Below are 21,301 nucleotides of genomic sequence, written 5' to 3'. Positions count from 1 at the left end.
AGTTCTCGATGCGGCGGTTGCGCAATCTCATGAAATCAAAAATTCAACCCTCGGTCGACTTTCAATGCCCGCTGACAAGCGTAAACGTGAGCGCTCACAATATATACCAATATATATATTTAAACAATTCTCAAACGAAAAAAGATAAGGGCGGTCGATTCCCCTTTTGCCAGAACTCAACTTAACGCCTAATGCCATATGCCAAACAAAAATTTTAAAATGCCTAACGCCTTAAGTAGCTGCCCTACTACCTTGACAAAAATAAACGCCTAATGTCTCAATTACCACCTCACGTCAAAAATAAAACAATAAAATCTCACAATGAAACACAGTTACATGACACCAAAATACGCCTGACGTAGCCCTTACAAAAACGACATAGGTCCCCACACTGAGGGTGCTTTCGATTTAAAATATACCGGTCCCTGTGTTCGCGGCGCCAAAAATGTATGAATGAATGAAACACCCTCCCTTGCCCGGGAAAACAAATGCTACCACTACCTAGATAGAGGCGGCAAAATCTCCCTCGGACAAGCGAAATAGCGTTACGGTCCAGGTTAAGTTCGTGTGTAGGAACCGGTGACCAACAGTGCATAGTAATAAGCCATATCGAATAAAAACAAAGACATATGTACTTTCAAATTACCACCTCTTTACCTGTGGCCGGGAAGCGGCTAGCTGCATACCTGAAAATCACGGGTAGCGACATGCATACGAAAATGATATAGCCCAAAATTAACATGAAAATAAAAAGTATATTCTATTTGTAACCAACAAAAATGGAATCATTACAGGTCCCCACACTTGCACTCTCACATTCTCTCTCAGATTCAATCCTCATGGGGTCATCGACACAAGAAATTATACATGACATGTACAGGTTTTATGACGACAAGCCCTAATTATTGCATTCTCAATTAATTTTATCTTACTTTTTGTCTAATCAGGTCATCTGTGATTTTGCTCCAGTGCTACTTAAATCCTAGCCAGCCCTTACTTAAGTTCACCTTTTGTTTTTTAAAAAAGAAACTAGTCGGCGCGGTGACAATACATTACTTGACCAGTATAAACAAAGGCGTCTCAACGGCAATTACATTCACGTGGGCGGACGTTTTCCTTTTACAAGACCTCACGTGGTTCCAAACATAACAAATAACCTCCGTTGAGTGGCGCAAACATATACTCTCTAGCAGGCGGGACTTAAACACTTCGCCGCGACGAGCAACTCACATTACCAGGCAAATACTTTAACAAATAATCACATATGCGACCGGACATAGCTAGCAGCGACACAGCGCTGACACATAAAAATGAACAAACCTCAAGTAGAATATGCAATTAAGCGGGCGGCGCTTTACTCTAATAGTACGCACTTTAAACAAATACAAAGGAGCACAAACAACAATGAATTTAAGATCATAAAAAAATATCACAAGGAATACGAAAAATTGACCTGAGACGAATAGATTACACATGACAAGCGCGACGGGAGTTCGGTATAAAATTTCGAGTTGAGTGGGCGTTTTCAAAATGTCGACGAATTTCAAGGGCGTTCTCTAAATCAATCGGGCCGTCACGTGTTAAGGTTCACACAGATGAATACTTTACCATCTCTCAGCTTCCGGGGTGCATCCAGGCGTCTTTATGGGCGAATGAAAACACATAGTATCCACGCGAAAGGTTTCCTTGGTCGTGACGATGAAGATGCAAAAAGGGTTCAAACACCTAGTTCCCCGGCTCCTCTTCCTCTCGGGATCGGTGGATCTCCGTGGTATGGCGCGGTTCGGACGTCGCATCTGAGCGGTCGTTGTAGGCGTCGTCGGGGCGTCAACATCTCTCTCTACATCTCTCTGTCGCGGCTGGTAGGCGTCGTCGGCGTCGTCGGGGCGTCAACGTGGCGGATGGTAGGCGTCGTCGGCGTCGTCGGGGCGTCAACATCTCTCTCTACGTCTCTCTGTCGCGGCTGGTAGGCGTCGTCGGGGCGTCAACGTGGCGGATGGTAGGCATCGTCGGCGTATCAATAGGGCGGCGTTCGACGTTCTCTCTCTCTCCATGGCGGCGGATAGGCATCATCGGCGTAGCTTCTTCTGACATCGGGCGAATCGACGTAACGCCCTCATCTCTCTTCTCCCTCTAGCCCGCCATAGTTTCCGGTGTTCCTCGTTTCTCAAAAATTATAAATGGCGTAAGGTAATCACGGAAACACGGTTTCGCTTCAACTTCCCCCAGCGGTTGAGGTAGGCGCACTCGTGTAGACTTACTGCCTATCACACACACTGGTGTTCGCACAACACAACAAAGTCCACTGTACACGAAAGGTAGCACGAAGGTGCTCTCGTTCCAAGAATCGCGGCAAAACTGTATATGGAGAGGTAGCACGGAGCTGCTCTCCCTACAAGGATCGCGGTAAGACTGTGTAACGAAAAACCATGTCCTTCGTTTTATTTGGATTTTGAAAAAGGACGCTATGCGCACGTTGGAGTGACCTTCCGAAGAGGTCAGTCCACTTTGCTCTATTGTCTCCCAAGTGGGACGAGCCGTGCTCGAAGTTGAGTTTGTGCGGATTAAGCTTCCGCCTGGCTGTCGCCCATAGCTCAATTGCAATCGCTGTCCACAAACTGATCAATTAGAACCGATTTGATCTGGCGTCCGTAATTGTCGCTTGATCGTGACGAAACTCCACATATCCGTCCTTGCACACATGCCGCTGCGCTGGTATAAGTTTCACATGAATCTGACCGTTGGAAACCGAGATATTTAAATGTTTGTCATTACGGTCGAATTTCCGAAGCTTTAGACGCATAGCGTGACCCTTCAGGTGCTCGCCCTTAACACACGCGAACCTCTCGTTCCTCCCGTCGGCTTGGCAAAAATTCAAATATGTAATCTTACAAATTAAAACACTCAACACTTTGAATCAACACGTCTTTTTACCGCTACATACATGCATAATAATGATAATAATAATAATGACGGTAAATCTGACTGTCACAATGGTTCGTCGTGTCCACTTGTGTGAAGAACAAAACGGCAGTCACTTCCAGCACTTAATGTAAAATAATACATGTTTTCCCATAAGGTTGCATAACTTTTTGAACACCCTGTATATATATATATATTTTTTAAGGTACTATAAGAGGCGTTTTCTATTAAATCCTTTCTAGTGATACAGTTGGAGCAGGCAGTGAAGTTCTCATGGAAGTCTGGAGGGATTTGCCCTCCATTTGAACCATGGAAAATTGAAAACAACGACCCATTAATCCTTCTCGCGATTAAGCCAAGAGATGGAATATGGACGAAAAATAAATGAAATAGATAATATGTGTGTATGTGTCCGCGTACATGTAAACCTAATTTTCATTTCTATTCTGTATAATCTCCCGCCACCCGCCTTGAAGATAATTTTATCTACGGTACTTGTGAACATGTTAAAAAACAGGTCAGTTGGAAGAGAATGAAGCAAATTTAATGTCTGATAAAAGTTCATCATTCTTACCCCGACAAAATTAGCCCTGAAGAATAACTTCATTGACTTCATGTCTTACACTGGAAAACATATATCTTTAAGACTTTGAGCCAGTGATTTACCCACACACACCCCAAAATTTCTAACATTTTTAGTCACTTTGGCTTTAGGCCTTAGACCCCCTAAATACGAATTTACACCTCCCAGTTGGAACATTCTTGATACACCCCTGCTTTGACCTCAAGGACTTAAATTCATGAAGACTTGAGTAAGAATAAAAAAAAAAGAAAAGAAAAACAAAGAAAAACACATATGCATTATAAGAAAAGTAAAAAAAAAAATACACACAACAAAAATATTCAAATTACAGAAAAGTCAGTAGCTATTGTTAAGTTGCCTCTAGAATATAATTTCTTAATTTTGATTTGTATTGAGAGAAGAAGAGTTTCTTATGTTATTTGGGAGGTCGTTCCACGCTCTGGTAGCAGTAACCGTGAAGTAATTTCCGTAAAAGGTTGTATTAGTAGTAGTACCATTAGTGTAAATAACATGTTCTGCGCCCCCCCCCCCCCCGCCGCAACTTTCAGTTCGTTTTTTTTTCTTTTTTAAAGTTTTCCTCTCTAAAATATTAATTCACGCCAGACGCCTACATTTATACTAGATATGTAGAAATATGAAAATACATACATGTAATTTGAATCCATGTAAAACTGGTACGAAAGACAACAGACAAACTAAAAAGTATACGTATGTCTGTATATGAAAATACACCTTACTACAAAAAATACGATTTCGTTAAATGCCCATTACCAGTCCTCAGCATTTTTTTTGATGGAAGCAAGTTCTTGTGCTATTTTGGTTAATTCCAGTTTTCGAGCTCGATCGCTTTCGATGCGGCGATTAAGGGGGGCGAAGGGGGCAGTTGCCCCATCACTTTTTGCCACTTTTCCCCCCGCACTATGCTAAACCTTATTTCCAAAGGGAAAGTGAACTGCCCTTGCCCACCTAGTTTTGGAACCCAATCGCCGCCACTGCTTAATAGCGTCAGTCGACTCAATCTCACTCTTGTCATTGTACTTCTCAAATTATTTTTGATCAATTTTAGCTTTGAAAACGAACACTCAGATGATGAAGACGTCAAAAGTAGGGTCAAATGTAGCATATAAGTAGTACATGCACGTACGCCAGGAATGCTACTAGACAGAATTTTGTTTTCTATCAAGAGGAAGTCTGCAACTTCGCTAGTGTTCCACATGTTTCTTCTTTTCATTTTAGTTAGCAATACATTCCGAAAACAAAACAATTTCTGTAGCTACATCTTCATATTTCTCCAGGAAATTAGTAGCCGATTCCACTGTCTATCGGTGTGTTCCGTTAGGGCATAAAAAGGAGAAGCTTTCTTTGATTTGTTTCATGCTCTGAAATCTATTCTTTACTTTACTAGAATATCTAAAGCACTTTAGGAGAAAAGTGCACTTTCTTGCCTATCATCTACCCTTCGGCGACGTAATCAATTTACTTGAACTATTCAGCTAATGAAGATTTTCTTCTAATCTGGTAATTTACTTTCTACTTTTCTAGTGATTAACATATTTTAACGCCGAAGGGAAAATTCTTTTGAACTATCGGTCCTTCTTAATTTATCATTCTTACTGCGCCCCCCGAAGCCCTTGCGCCCACCCGCACCGCGGGGGTTGCGGGGTCGTTATTTACGTCACTGAGTAGTATACTATACTACAGTATGGCTGGAAATGAAGTATACCGACTGTGCACAATGTTGCCAACTTTCGGTATACTTATTTTCCAACCATACTGTATATAAAACTAAGGAGATCAATGCATGTCGACTTACCACACTGGCTGAATCTACTGGTGAGCCTCTGTCCAAGAGTAACTGTACAATGTCCAGAAATCCTCCTTGAGCGGCGAAAAACAAAGCAGTCGTGCCCGTCTGAAAATATAAAAACAAAACAAGTGTCGTTTTGGTGTTACCAGTACAATGAAGATTATAATCGATCAAATATATGAATTGTGCAGTGACGTACACCAACGCTAGAATTTCTGAAACCTCGGAAAATATGGGAACTATCTCTACTAGCTTCTATGCCAGGGTTTCAAATACGTTCGTGGATCTGGGAAAAACCTCGTTACGTCGTTTAAAAAATAACGTCACATCCACGAAAAGCTGTTAAAGTGTAGCAAACTAGCCATAGCAAATCCTCATTTACGAAATTACTCGTTACGCGAATAGAATTGTCGCTATTTTCAATCTGCTATCATCAATTTCTTTAGTTTCATCGCAAGTACATTTGGGAGTTTTAGAGTAATGCAAACCGACACCAACACTATTCTGATTAGTTCTTTCCACAAGCATTTCTTTGCTCTTTGAAAACTGCAACTTCATGAGTTTTTAAAGAGGCAATTCCTAATCTCGAACGCAGATGAAGCGATAACAATAACTGCTGCTTGTTCTTCTACGCTTGTAATGATCCATACAACGTTGATATTAACATTGTCACAAAGATTCACCATGCTGCACCATGTTGTGACAGTGGCAGGTATCCTGAAATTTTTGCAACATGTCGCGCATATTCTGCGCGGCAAAAGCATACTTTCAAGGCTGTTGATTTTTTACAAAAATGACGTTGATACATCTTCCAGAACTTTGAAGCAGTACGCCTATAGTAGTAATGGCAGCATTATATTCCTACGCGTCAGCAAAAATTTGATGCGGCTGGTGTTATGTTACATCCGGTCGTAGCGGGCCACGAGCGGTTTTATTGTTGAGTCAGCAGAACGTGTCTGATCACCTTGAAGACATCGGAAGCGGTGGGGGGAGGGGGTCAATGGATTTGTCACGTTGTTTCTTGATGTATGCTAACCTAACACGTGTGTGTGTGTGTGTCTTTGGAGGAAATGCGCGCGCAACCATTGCGTATGATTCAAAGACATGAAGAAATGATTTAAAGATGGCGCCGAAGGTGCTTTACCCCGAAAGTTTAGCGGCTAAGGTTATTGCTCTGTAAAACAAGAGGCGTCGAGGGTTCGATTCCTGGTAGAGTCAATATTGATTGATTGATAGATTGAGTTCGTTTTTTTTAAGTCCGTTTTATGCACGGTAAAACTAATCAGAATTGGACCTACAGTTGAAAAGTGGTGACTCGGACCACTATGTGCCTCCACCGAGTATCGAACCTGGGACCCCCTTGATTACAAGTCGACGATGTCAATATTGAATGGTCTCGATTAGCCTGTGTGTAAATAAAGGCAACAAAATGGTTGAGTTCAAAAATCGAGTTGGGTTAGTGGTTAATGTTGTCACCTGGCAATGAAGAGGTCGCGGGTTCGATTCTCTAGGTAGTTAAATTAGGCCAATTGTTTTGTCCCGCCATTATAGGTCCCGATTAGTCCATCTGTGCATAAATAGTATTTGAATAAAATCAATATGGCGGCCTTGGGGTAGTGGTTAATGTTGTCGCCTGGTAATGAAGAGGTCGCGGGTTCGATTCTCTAGGTAGTTAAATGAGGCCAATTGTTTTGTCCCGCCATTATAGGTCCCGATTAGTCCATCTGTGCATAAATAGTATTTGAATAAAATCAATATGGCGGCCGCGTTTTGTGTTTAGCGGCGGCGGCGGGGCGCGGCGCGGGCGCGGGGGCGGGGCGGCGCGGCGCGGCGCGGGGGTTGTTTTTTTATTCCGCGAGATGTTTTAACCAAGTGGTTGAGGGTTCGATTCCCAATGTTGGTGAAAATTGGATATTCAATTGTATTTGTTTAAAAGTTCCGATTAGCTTTTTTGTGCACAAAGAGAAAATGAACTAATTGGAAATAGGATGTTTATGCTGTAATGAAAAGGTCCCCGGGCTCGATTCACAATGTCAAATTGGCTGATAATGATGTTGTTTTGTTGTTTTTTTAAAAAAAAGAAGTGTGTTGAGTCCCCATTAGTATTTAGGCAGGAACAGACATTAAAAATCAAAACAAAATGCCTTTTGATTACAACGCAAAGACTTTACCGCTAATGTATAAAGATAAATTAGAATCTGTTGTTTTGCCGTGTGGGGCCCCAGTACCGATTAGCTTAAATGCATAAAGAGTAGGTAAAATAAGCAAGATGGCCGTCACTATTGTTTTGTGATCAAAGAGGAGTCACAGGTTCGATTCAATCAAAGGAGGCAAGATTCTATGTTTCAATTCCATGTAAAAGTCTAAAGTTATGTTTCGATTAACCTCAATGCATAAAGAGGAATTAAACAAAATCAAGCAAAATGGCGACAGATGTGATAAAAGAAAAATTGAATTAGTTTTTTATAGTGACAAGAAAAAATAGCGAATCATTGTTAGAAATAGAATGAAAATAAAGATACTTGCCTTTGCGTGTCCAGCGCTGTGCAGAAAAGCTCTCATGCTTTATCTCCGACAAGTCCACAATACACATTTTTTTATTGTATAGTTAATTATTAATGTTGTTATTAACACAGATTCTTACCAGTGTGAAGAAAAGCTCTCATGCTTTATCTTCGACAAGTCCACAATACACACTTTTTCATTATATAGTTAATTATTAATGTTGTTATTAACGATTGTTACCAGTAAAAATATAAACCATGAGGATTTTTAAAAGGGTGATAAGTGAAAAAAAGCCAAGACATATATTTTATCCCTGTTTATTACCAATATTTACAAAATTCAAAAGAGCCGCACACACACACACACATATGTAAAATGTTTATATTGTGTCACCAGTTTATCAGCATGTTATTTAACAAGTTTTTATTCTTCAAGTTTGTTCACTCACCCACATAAGGAATTGTGTCACTATCATATCCATTTTCTGCTGCAACCACTGAATTAAAATGTTTCACTATTTTTTCCACAAGCATGTTCTCGCAAAAAACAAACACTTCTTTGGAAAGTCTTTTTCCGTCGATGTTTTGTATAGACAAAGGCTCAGGTTTTGTACATCCATGTAGATGGGAAAGCACAAACTTCTCCTTATTACATGCATGGACAGGGGAAATATCTGTGCAACCGAAACATTGTTCGCGAAGGTCGAGAATGCAAGATTCCACACAGTTTCCAAAATATGATTTCAGATACGGCGACACTGTTTCACACATAACTTTCGCATGCTCGATGCACACAAATATCTTCATAAAGTTCCGCCACGAACTTTCTGCGATGAACACTATCTCCAGGGAACCGTAAGCTGGTTTCTTCCTTATAATGATCTGACGGCGATTGTACAGTGTGGTTATCAGCAATTCATGTTGCTCACTTAGTGGGTAGGAAACACGAGGCTGCTCACCTGGAATAGCGATGTAATTGTCGATTACTGGAAACAATTCCTGAAGAGCGTGCCACTCCTGCAACTGTAGTTCAACACCGGCCGCCCCGCTTCTGTGTAGCCTGACCACAGGTTGGAAATCCAGATGAGAGGAAAGTCCGATTGAGATAACTTTTGTTTTCGAAGCATTCAAATAGTAGACGTGATCAAATAATATCGACTGGCGTATAAGACTAGTTACTTGTTTTTGTTCTTCAGGTAAATGCTGATCGCTCTCTTTCTGAAGAACCCCTTTGAAATTAGTGTACGGTTGAAATCTTTTTTTCAGCGGCATCGAAATAGAGGATTCCATGACTAAGAACTGCGAGATACTGCATGTCGCAGCGTGCAGGTATACATTTGAAGAAATGCGTGGGTGTGTTTTTGAGACGCATGCGCGCGTAGCAAACCAAGCATGTGCTGGACAAAAAAGGTGGAGGGGGCGGGGCATTACAAAGATCAATGGTGAGAGAAAAATCAGCAGAATATCATAAACGTCATATTGAGGAAATATTGGATAGCAAATATTAATTAATTTAATTAAAGTATCAACCGCATTGTCGATCTGAAATTAGGTTTATAGACAGAGGGCAAAATGGAAAATATCGACGATCTTCTAGTATTGGATTGTTTCTGTATTTCCATCGGAATAATCCTCCACCACATTTGAAGCATACTGTTTTATCCTCTTTTTGAATGTAAAATAATCCTGCTTCGGACAGAGCTTCTACAAACGGGAATTCTTTTGATTGCCAGTTTCTGAAAGAGGACAATCTAGCATTGACAGATCCCATCTCTGGATATTGCGTCATTGTTCTGTAAAGACACAAAACAAGATAAATATTATAAGTAAGCTGTTGTAAACTGTAACGCTACAAAATTATTAATATACTATTAGGATTATATGTAACTTGTATAAAATTTCAAACAGTATTTACTGTCAATATTTTCTAGTATACGTACCGAGTATTATAAATTTAATTTACGAGTCAGCAAATAAGTTGTTATAATATTGTCGTTTTTTATCGGTACTGGGAATAAAATTTGAAATTTATGCATGGGTTTACCAGAGGCTCTATGGAATAAATACAGAAAACAGTAATGCCCACAGTACACAGACCCGTAACTTTGTATCTGATGAGTGTTGTACGTATAGAATTTAGAGTTATTTTCCAAAAATCGCAAATGGTTATGCACATGTGGAGGTTTTCCGTAACTATCAAAAAATTCCCCCCGGGAGTTACTGTCTATGTAAATTGCTACCCAGTGCTTCCCGGGGCTATCTTTGGGATCTGTATTTACAATCAACGCTGCTGGTAGTTCAACATGTACAGGTAATTCATTAGCTGCGAAAACCCCAACATGATGATTGTCAAAGGCTCTATTTGATATTAACCCGTGAAGCAAATTTAAAGTCGACAGCATTGCTGGACACTAAATAGTAATATTGTGCAACTCACCTTTTTATACTTCAAAGTAGACGATACACGTCACAGTAGATTCCAGAACCAATTTGATCTGGGCCACCAAGCTGTTTATCGTTGTTGAAACAATGGAGAGCTATCTAACACAACGCTGATGCTCGGAATATGTAGGCGGGGTTTACAAACGCGCATGCGTACAATGCTATCTGGCATTTGTTGTGCTGTTGTAAAATGAATTTTGTACTATAAGAAAATTGTCTGTATGTGTGTGTGTGTATATATATATATATATATATATACAGACACACATGCATATTTATTTATTGATGAAGTGTATATATATATATATATAATACAATACAATATAATATATATATATATATATGTAATTTGAAGATACAACATATCAGTAAAATCTAACAACTAGAAAAATATTCATAACATTCGACTTTTATATTATATGTAATTTAAAACATTCTTCACAGTTTGAGAAATGGAGTGCTTGTGGAAACACCCGTTCTCTGCAATATTGGCTGGTCCATCAGGATGTGGAAAGACATATTTTGTGAAGCATTTTCTATAGTGTTTACCCCAAATGGTAAATGTAAAATTCAACAATATTTTGGTGTGCTACGGGGAATGGCAATCTGCATACAATGATTTCCCTGGTTTTGTACAATTTCGGGAAGGAATGCCTAATATTGACCAATTTGTGCCAAATTCTGGACCTCATCTTATTATTATCGATGATCAGATGAGGGAATGCGATCAAAGAGTCACAGATTTATTTACAAAAGGGTGTCATCATCGTGATATTAGTCTTTTCTTTATCACTCAAAATCTATTCCATCAGGGAAAAGGGAATAGGGATATATCTTTAAATAGTCATTATATTGTATGCTTCAAAAATCCAAGAGACAGAGCCCAAATTATTTATTTATCTAGACAAGTATACCCGGAGAATCCAAATTTTATAAAAGATGCATATTACAATGCCACCGCTGAACCCCATGGATATTTGCTGTTTGATCTGAAGCAGAACACTCCGGAAGAAGTACGTTTTCGGTCGCGGATATTTCCCGACGATGATATCAATTATGTATATATTCCTACAAAAAAAGCAAGCATAATCACTAGTCGTTTATTCTGTCATCATGGCTCCAAGAGTGAAACACGCTAAAGTGCTCCAAGTTTTGTCGGATGCTAAACCAGCTCTTCGCACAGCGATATTACAAGCTGCTGATTCTTCCTTAGTTAATTCAATCTGTGAGTGTTGTTACAATGTTCTAAAAGGGAATGTTCCTCTTTCAACACCTCAGAAAACAAGATTGAGCCGGTACAAGAAGGTGATACGTAATCTCTCTGCCAAAAAACACTCTACAAAGCAGAAGAAACAGATACTAGTGCAACACGGAGGATTTTTACCTGCGTTATTAGCCCCTTTAATAGGAGGTGTGTTATCAAGTTTATTTAAGTGAAAAAAAAATCTGAACATGGAGCATGCCAAAAAAATGGTTATAATACCTCAAGAATTTATGGATAACATGAGACATCCTGTTATGTCTGCACCGTCTACATCCTTATCGCAATTGGATCAGGATATGCAAGTAATTTTGAATCTCAAAGGTCTTTCGGATGATGAAAAATGGAATCGTTACAGTATTGTGCTCCAAAAATTTCTGTCTATTACTCGAAAATAAAGAGAACCTGTGTCGCTACCGATTACAGAATCTACTGAGAAGTTGACTGATATGAAAGAAGAAATTCTAGCTGCTACACCTAGCATGTATCGTAGAAAAGCCGAACTGTTGTATGAACGTCTTTTACATAATAGTAATATTGATTGGGATAAATATGGGGCAGTTTTTATTAACAATAATAAAATTGAAGGCTCAAATATTGTCGATCTAGTATCGGATATAATTCGACCACGAAAAACAAGCAACCCTGTTGGGTGGCAACTATTCAATAGAGCTCTGGCGTTATCTAATATTCCTCAAGAATATATAGGTAACCCCCGGAGACAGGAGTTTATTCAACAGATTGTTTTTGGCAACCCCGGACGCCATGTTCCGCTGTCCGGAGCTAACCAACCAGAGGCACAAGAATTAACAGAAGCAGAAGAAGAAGAAGAAGAAGAAAAGGAACCAATTTCTTTTGTATCATCATTTCCAGGGCACAAACGTAAACGTACTGTTCCAGTTTGGTCAAGATACAAACCATGAGCGAAAAAATATTGGAGAATATCTGGTACAATCCATCTCATCCAGCATCCTATTCTACAGCTTCAACACTATGGAAAGCTGTAAAAAAATCCATACCATTGTCAACAATCAAACATTGGTTGACAAAGCAAACTGCATACACTTTGCATAGACCTGTAAAGCGTCGATTTCCGAGAAACTTTTATTTTGTGCATAATATCGATGACCAATGGCAGGCTGACTTGAATGACATGCAGAGTTTGCGGAATCACAACAAAGGGTACAGATATATACTCACAGTTATCGATATTTTTAGCAGGCATGCTTGGGCTGTCCCTGTAAAAAATAAAACTGGTGTATGTATAAAAAAGGCTTTCCAGCAAATTTTCAAACAAAGCAAAAGAAAACCTTTGAAATTACAAACTGACAAAGGCCGTGAGTTTACCAACAGTATTGTGCAGGAATATCTCAAAAAACAAAATGTAATTTATTTTACAACAAAGAATCCTGATATTAAAGCTAGTATTGTTGAAAGATTCAACAGAACTTTAAAGGAACGCATGTGGAAGTATTTTACTAAGCAAAGAACCAGCTGTTATGTTAATGTACTCCCAAAGCTTTTGAAAGCTTATAATCATAAAATTCACTCGAGTATTAAAATGGCACCAGCAGATGTTACTCCTGAGAAGGTTTTGAAAGTATGGCACAATATGTATGACAAAAAACTCAAATCTGATTCATCTCCACTATTGTCATTGAAGATGCCTTTCAAAATAGGAGATACAGTGAGAATAACAAAAACCAAAAAACGCTTTGACAAAGGTTACATGGAAAATTGGACAAGAGAAATATTTGTGGTGGAACGTATTTTGAAAAGAAATCCTCAAGTGTATGAATTAAAAGATCTACAAGGACATAAAATCGATGGAACATTTTATACGGAAGAGTTGCAATTGGTCCGCTTACCGGATATGCATGAAATTGATAAAATCCTTGCGACCAAAGGTAAAGGAGCCAGTAAAAAGTTGTTAGTTCATTGGAAAGGTTACTCCAGATTATTTGACAGTTGGATTAGCGCATCGTTTTTGGAGTCAAAAAAAGAGAGAGAGAGGCATACATTTTTGTAGGTATTCTCATCAGTGGTACAAATAACCTTCATAACACATCATGAGAAAAGCAAACGCTTTCTACCTTACTTTGCCTAGTAACAGTTCCATGAAATATTTCCCAAGTAATACTCTAACTAATTACACCACAAAGCTTCAGAACCGTGTGGAGTTGGACACCAACAAATGGGAGATGGCATTGGTAGAAGTGCATTATCCTTATTCAATACTAAACATTACAAGATTTAACAACTATATTCAATATAAATCTATGGATGATGTCAAATGGAACGAACTTCGAATATCCGAAGGCTATTACGCATCTATAAACAGCATTGTTGCAGAAATCAATAAATATTCTGAAACATTAAATTTTAGTCTCCGAAATCATCCTGCGTACAAACATGTGACTGTTGATATATCTACCAAGCAGAGAAACATAAATGTACGATTGTCACCTCAACTGGCACGGATATTAGGTTTTAAACCGACCGATGATCTATCAGAAGTAAAAATTGGACGCTCGCCTCCAAATGTTGTGAGAGAAATTCCTTCCCAGATGTATATTTACACAGATATTGCGGAATCACATATGGTGGGAGATGCTGTCGCCCCTCTATTACGTATTATAAACATTAATCCTATGGAACATACTTTTGGAAGTGATGGTGTGCAAATTTTCGATTCACCACATTACATCCCAGTGCAGAAACATAATTTCGAACAAATAGAAATTGACTTAAGGGATAGCACTGGTGCACACATCCCATTCTCCTTCGGACTAGTGTGTTTGAAACTTCATTTTAGACGTTGTGGTGAAAAGCTCTGATTATGAATGACCCATATTTTCAATACTACCATCAACAAGCTGGATCTGGTGTAGGTAACATATATTACGGTGCTGCCTATCAAAAAGGACATGGCATTGGAAGTTTTCTTGGAGGACTTTTTCGGTCAGCTTTGCCTCTTATCAAAAAAGGAGCGAAAGCTGTAGGGAAAGAAATGTTAAAAACAGGGGTAAATGTGTTAGGTGATGTTGTAGACAAAACACCCCTAAAACAGTCACTACAATCCAGAATTTCGGATGCCAGATCAAATCTTAAAAGAAAAGCTGAAACAAAGCTCAAGGAAATGATTGGTTCAGGTTATCAGGGGCATAAACATTTCAAAAGGAATCACTCTGCTTCGGGACAGCGAACTGGAAGGATCGCTCAGAGAAAGAAGAGATCCAGTGCCAATACAAACACCAAGAAAACAACCAAACGCAACCGTAAGAAAATTCAAATAACATCAGATATTTTTGATTAGATATGGCGCTAATTAGGGAGAAATCATGTGAGTGTTTTAAAAGTGAATTGGATATTTTCTCGGTAAAACCTACTCAGACAAGCATCTTAGAACACCACACCATCGGATACAAACCTGTTAGTTCTCTGGCAGATAATGCCCCCACCGAGTTTGTAATACCTGGACATGGTGATGATTATATGGATTTAGCACACACAATGTTGAATATAGATGCCAGAATTGTAAAAGCGAATGGTCAGTTATTGCTACCCACAGATAAAACAATTGGACCTGTCAATGATTTTCTCAATGCAATGTTCAGCGAAGTACAAATCTACTTAAATAACAAACTCATCTCGTTTCCATCTCACATGCACCCATACAGGTCTTATTTTGAAAAAGCACTGAACTATGACATATCTGCAAAATCATCTCATCTCCAAAGTGCATTGTGGTACAAGGATACAGCAGGCGCTTTTGATAACGTTTCGGAAGACAACAAAGGCTTTACAAAACGTAACCAACTAACAAAACAGAGTAAAACATTTGATATGTTTGGTTACTTGCATTCTGATATTTTCAATCAAGAGAAATTTTTGATCAATGGAGTGGAAATGCGAATAAAACTGATTCCTTCGAAAAACACTTTCTGCTTGATGGGATTAGATGACAGTGAAGGCAAAGTGGAAATTCTGGATGCTACACTATATGTGCGAAAAGTATCGGTCAGTTCATCCATCAAACTTAGTCACAATCGCATATTGCAAAAACATACAGCAAAATACTCTCTAACAAGAGTACAACTTAAAGCTGTAACTATTCCAAAAGATATTGTTTCAAAAACAATTGACAATGTGATACTTGGACGTCTTCCGAAACGATTAGTTGTGGGGTTTGTTACCAACGATGCATTCAACGGCACACTGTCTACAAACCCATTCAATTTTCAACATTTCAATTACAACTTCTTTACTTTATATGTTGATGGAGTCCAAATTCCCGGCAAACCACTTCAACCAGACTTTGAAAACAACAAGTACATAACAGCATATCACACATTATTCTCTGGAACAGGGATACACTATATGGATGAAGGAAACAATATATCGCGTGAGGAATACCCTCAGGGATACGCATTACTTGTTTTCGATATAACACCAGACGCAGCTGCAAGTGCCATATCCCACTGCAGTCTTCAACGGCAAGGGGCTGTTAGCTTGGAAGTCCACTTCAAATCGGCTTTGGAATCTACTGTGACTTGTGTTATCTACTCTGAATTTGACGCTCTCATGGAAATTAATAATCAAGGAGATATTCATCTGGATTAATTGTATAACAAGGTGAGTTGCACAATATTACTATTTAGTGTCCAGCAATGCTGTCGACTTTAAATTTGCTTCACGGGTTAATATCAAATAGAGCCTTTGACAATCATCATGTTGGGGTTTTCGCAGCTAATGAATTACCTGTACATGTGGAACTACCAGCAGCGTTGATTGTAAATACAGATCCCAAAGATAGCCCCGGGAAGCACTGGGTAGCAATTTACATAGACAGTAACTCCCGGGGGGAATTTTTTGATAGTTACGGAAAACCTCCACATGTGCATAACCATTTGCGATTTTTGGAAAATAACTCTAAATTCTATACGTACAACACTCATCAGATACAAAGTTACGGGTCTGTGTACTGTGGGCATTACTGTTTTCTGTATTTATTCCATAGAGCCTCTGGTAAACCCATGCATAAATTTCAAATTTTATTCCCAGTACCGATAAAAAACGACAATATTATAACAACTTATTTGCTGACTCGTAAATTAAATTTATAATACTCGGTACGTATACTAGAAAATATTGACAGTAAATACTGTTTGAAATTTTATACAAGTTACATATAATCCTAATAGTATATTAATAATTTTGTAGCGTTACAGTTTACAACAGCTTACTTATAATATTTATCTTGTTTTGTGTCTTTACAGAACAATGACGCAATATCCAGAGATGGGATCTGTCAATGCTAGATTGTCCTCGTTCAGAAACTGGCAATCAAAAGAATTCCCGTTTGTAGAAGCTCTGTCCGAAGCAGGATTATTTTACATTCAAAAAGAGGATAAAACAGTATGCTTCAAATGTGGTGGAGGATTATACCGATGGAAATACAGAAACAATCCAATACTAGAACATCGTCGATATTTTCCATTTTGCCCTCTGTCTATAAACCTAATTTCAGATCGACAATGCGGTTGATACTTTAATTAAATTAATTAATATTTGCTATCCAATATTTCCTCAATATGACGTTTATGATATTCTGCTGATTTTTCTCTCACCATTGATCTTTGTAATGCCCCGCCCCCTCCACCTTTTTTGTCCAGCACATGCTTGGTTTGCTACGCGCGCATGCGTCTCAAAAACACACCCACGCATTTCTTCAAATGTATACCTGCACGCTGCGACATGCAGTATCTCGCAGTTCTTAGTCATGGAATCCTCTATTTCGATGCCGCTGAAAAAAAGATTTCAACCGTACACTAATTTCAAAGGGGTTCTTCAGAAGGAGAGCGATCAGCATTTACCTGAAGAACAAAAACAAGTAACTAGTCTTATACGCCAGTCGATATTATTTGATCACGTCTACTATTTGAATGCTTCGAAAACAAAAGTTATCTCAATCGGACTTTCCTCTCATCTGGATTTCCAACCTGTGGTCAGGCTACACAGAAGCGGGGCGGCCGGTGTTGAACTACAGTTGCAGGAGTGGCACACTCTTCAGGAATTGTTTCCAGTAATCGACAATTACATCGCTATTCCAGGTGAGCAGCCTCGTGTTTCCTACCCACTAAGTGAGCAACATGAATTGCTGATAACCACACTGTACAATCGCCGTCAGATCATTATAAGGAAGAAACCAGCTTACGGTTCCCTGGAGATAGTGTTCATCGCAGAAAGTTCGTGGCGGAACTTTATGAAGATATTTGTGTGCATCGAGCATGCGAAAGTTATGTGTGAAACAGTGTCGCCGTATCTGAAATCATATTTTGGAAACTGTGTGGAATCTTGCATTCTCGACCTTCGCGAACAATGTTTCGGTTGCACAGATATTTCCCCTGTCCATGCATGTAATAAGGAGAAGTTTGTGCTTTCCCATCTACATGGATGTACAAAACCTGAGCCTTTGTCTATACAAAACATCGACGGAAAAAGACTTTCCAAAGAAGTGTTTGTTTTTTGCGAGAACATGCTTGTGGAAAAAATAGTGAAACATTTTAATTCAGTGGTTGCAGCAGAAAATGGATATGATAGTGACACAATTCCTTATGTGGGTGAGTGAACAAACTTGAAGAATAAAAACTTGTTAAATAACATGCTGATAAACTGGTGACACAATATAAACATTTTACATATGTGTGTGTGTGTGTGCGGCTCTTTTGAATTTTGTAAATATTGGTAATAAACAGGGATAAAATATATGTCTTGGCTTTTTTTCACTTATCACCCTTTTAAAAATCCTCATGGTTTATATTTTTACTGGTAACAATCGTTAATAACAACATTAATAATTAACTATATAATGAAAAAGTGTGTATTGTGGACTTGTCGAAGATAAAGCATGAGAGCTTTTCTTCACACTGGTAAGAATCTGTGTTAATAACAACATTAATAATTAACTATACAATAAAAAAATGTGTATTGTGGACTTGTCGGAGATAAAGCATGAGAGCTTTTCTGCACAGCGCTGGACACGCAAAGGCAAGTATCTTTATTTTCATTCTATTTCTAACAATGATTCGCTATTTTTTCTTGTCACTATAAAAAACTAATTCAATTTTTCTTTTATCACATCTGTCGCCATTTTGCTTGATTTTGTTTAATTCCTCTTTATGCATTGAGGTTAATCGAAACATAACTTTAGACTTTTACATGGAATTGAAACATAGAATCTTGCCTCCTTTGATTGAATCGAACCTGTGACTCCTCTTTGATCACAAAACAATAGTGACGGCCATCTTGCTTATTTTACCTACTCTTTATGCATTTAAGCTAATCGGTACTGGGGCCCCACACGGCAAAACAACAGATTCTAATTTATCTTTATACATTAGCGGTAAAGTCTTTGCGTTGTAATCAAAAGGCATTTTGTTTTGATTTTTAATGTCTGTTCCTGCCTAAATACTAATGGGGACTCAACACACTTCTTTTTTTTAAAAAAACAACAAAACAACATCATTATCAGCCAATTTGACATTGTGAATCGAGCCCGGGGACCTTTTCATTACAGCATAAACATCCTATTTCCAATTAGTTCATTTTCTCTTTGTGCACAAAAAAGCTAATCGGAACTTTTAAACAAATACAATTGAATATCCAATTTTCACCAACATTGGGAATCGAACCCTCAACCACTTGGTTAAAACATCTCGCGGAATAAAAAAACAACCCCCGCGCCGCGCCGCGCCGCCCCGCCCCCGCGCCCGCGCCGCGCCCCGCCGCCGCCGCTAAACACAAAACGCGGCCGCCATATTGATTTTATTCAAATACTATTTATGCACAGATGGACTAATCGGGACCTATAATGGCGGGACAAAACAATTGGCCTCATTTAACTACCTAGAGAATCGAACCCGCGACCTCTTCATTACCAGGCGACAACATTAACCACTACCCCAAGGCCGCCATATTGATTTTATTCAAATACTATTTATGCACAGATGGACTAATCGGGACCTATAATGGCGGGACAAAACAATTGGCCTAATTTAACTACCTAGAGAATCGAACCCGCGACCTCTTCATTGCCAGGTGACAACATTAACCACTAACCCAACTCGATTTTTGAACTCAACCATTTTGTTGCCTTTATTTACACACAGGCTAATCGAGACCATTCAATATTGACATCGTCGACTTGTAATCAAGGGGGTCCCAGGTTCGATACTCGGTGGAGGCACATAGTGGTCCGAGTCACCACTTTTCAACTGTAGGTCCAATTCTGATTAGTTTTACCGTGCATAAAACGGACTTAAAAAAACGAACTCAATCTATCAATCAATCAATATTGACTCTACCAGGAATCGAACCCTCGACGCCTCTTGTTTTACAGAGCAATAACCTTAGCCGCTAAACTTTCGGGGTAAAGCACCTTCGGCGCCATCTTTAAATCATTTCTTCATGTCTTTGAATCATACGCAATGGTTGCGCGCGCATTTCCTCCAAAGACACACACACACACACGTGTTAGGTTAGCATACATCAAGAAACAACGTGACAAATCCATTGACCCCCTCCCCCCACCGCTTCCGATGTCTTCAAGGTGATCAGACACGTTCTGCTGACTCAACAATAAAACCGCTCGTGGCCCGCTACGACCGGATGTAACATAACACCAGCCGCATCAAATTTTTGCTGACGCGTAGGAATATAATGCTGCCATTACTACTCCTATCCATTCTTTTCTAGTCAATCATATTACTACGATTAATTGATTTGGTTCAGTTTACTTCGCATTTCTGCCACTTTTGGCTAATCGCGAAGATAAGAATGAGTGAAAATATGATGAAATAATGAAGGGACACTCACAAAGAACTCCCATGACGAGGTCGGGATTCGAACTTATATGGGCCTGCGGGGCTCGAACCCACCCAATAATTTGCTTGTTAATATACGTATTTCGATTTAGAAATAAAATATCCGCTTAAGAAAACAAAATGTTTCATCAATATACACTTAGGGGTCCCGGGTTCGAATCCCGGCCTGGGCATGGATGTTTGTGAATGTCCATTCATCAATTTCATCATATCATCACTCATCCCCACCTTCGAAAATTAGCCAAAAGTGGCACAAAAAACGAAGTAAAATAAAACAAATCAATCAATCAAATCAATCACAATCATTATACACTTAAATAATTCTCACAACCTAATTACTGACAGAGTGTTATCAACGTCGACCATTACCAGTGCGTAGTTAATATCGGTTAGTTCATTGAACTCTCCAGCCTAATTATTGTATATTTTTGTGGGAGCAGGAAAAGGTTTATTATCCATTTTGCCTTGACTCGTCTCTCTCAACAGGTCGCTGGGTGCCGTGGCTTGCCACGAGTTGATAGTTTCCTGGCGATGAGGCCTTGCTCGAAAAGGTTTATTATCCATCTCCAATATGATACTTGTCACTGTCATATCATTTGAACTATCCGTGGTTACATCGTTACTAGGAATCTAAGGGAGGAAAGGGCTTATAACCAGGATGAGGATCGGTAGGCACTAAAAGCTGTCAAAATAGGCTTGCAAAAAGCACTGAAAAAACACATAATAGGCATTAAAAATTATGAATATCGAAAAATTTACATTTTCCCGGATTAGGCACAAGAACCAGTTGTCGTCGAAACAGGCAGGCAGGTAGCCAAGAGGGGGGGGGGGGCTCGGGGAGTTAACCTGTCGCGTTTTATAATTGCTACGTAGCTGCAACGCAGCAGCTGATAAGGT

At 39.1% G+C, this 21,301-nt stretch overlaps 2 protein-coding genes across 2 annotated transcripts in view; one reads left to right on the top strand and one right to left on the bottom strand.

The window, feature by feature from the left end:
• RpS21 (ribosomal protein S21) overlaps window positions 1–21,301 on the top strand; it is a 426,171-nt gene that overhangs the window by 279,712 nt on the left and 125,158 nt on the right. The window lies entirely within an intron of this gene.
• Window positions 1–21,301, bottom strand: part of LOC145994385 (uncharacterized) — a 150,088-nt gene that overhangs the window by 34,046 nt on the left and 94,741 nt on the right. The window contains exon 4 of the mRNA XM_083130504.1: window positions 5,319–5,417. Within this exon, the coding sequence (XP_082986630.1) occupies window positions 5,319–5,417 (99 nt within the window). The remainder of the gene's footprint in view (window positions 1–5,318; window positions 5,418–21,301) is intronic.

Source organism: Lepisma saccharinum, chromosome 1 (genome assembly GCF_977018435.1).
Source record: "Lepisma saccharinum chromosome 1, izLepSacc3.1, whole genome shotgun sequence".
NCBI classification, from domain to species: Eukaryota; Metazoa; Arthropoda; class Insecta; order Zygentoma; family Lepismatidae; genus Lepisma; species Lepisma saccharinum.
This window is presented reverse-complemented; position numbering and strand designations above follow the sequence as displayed.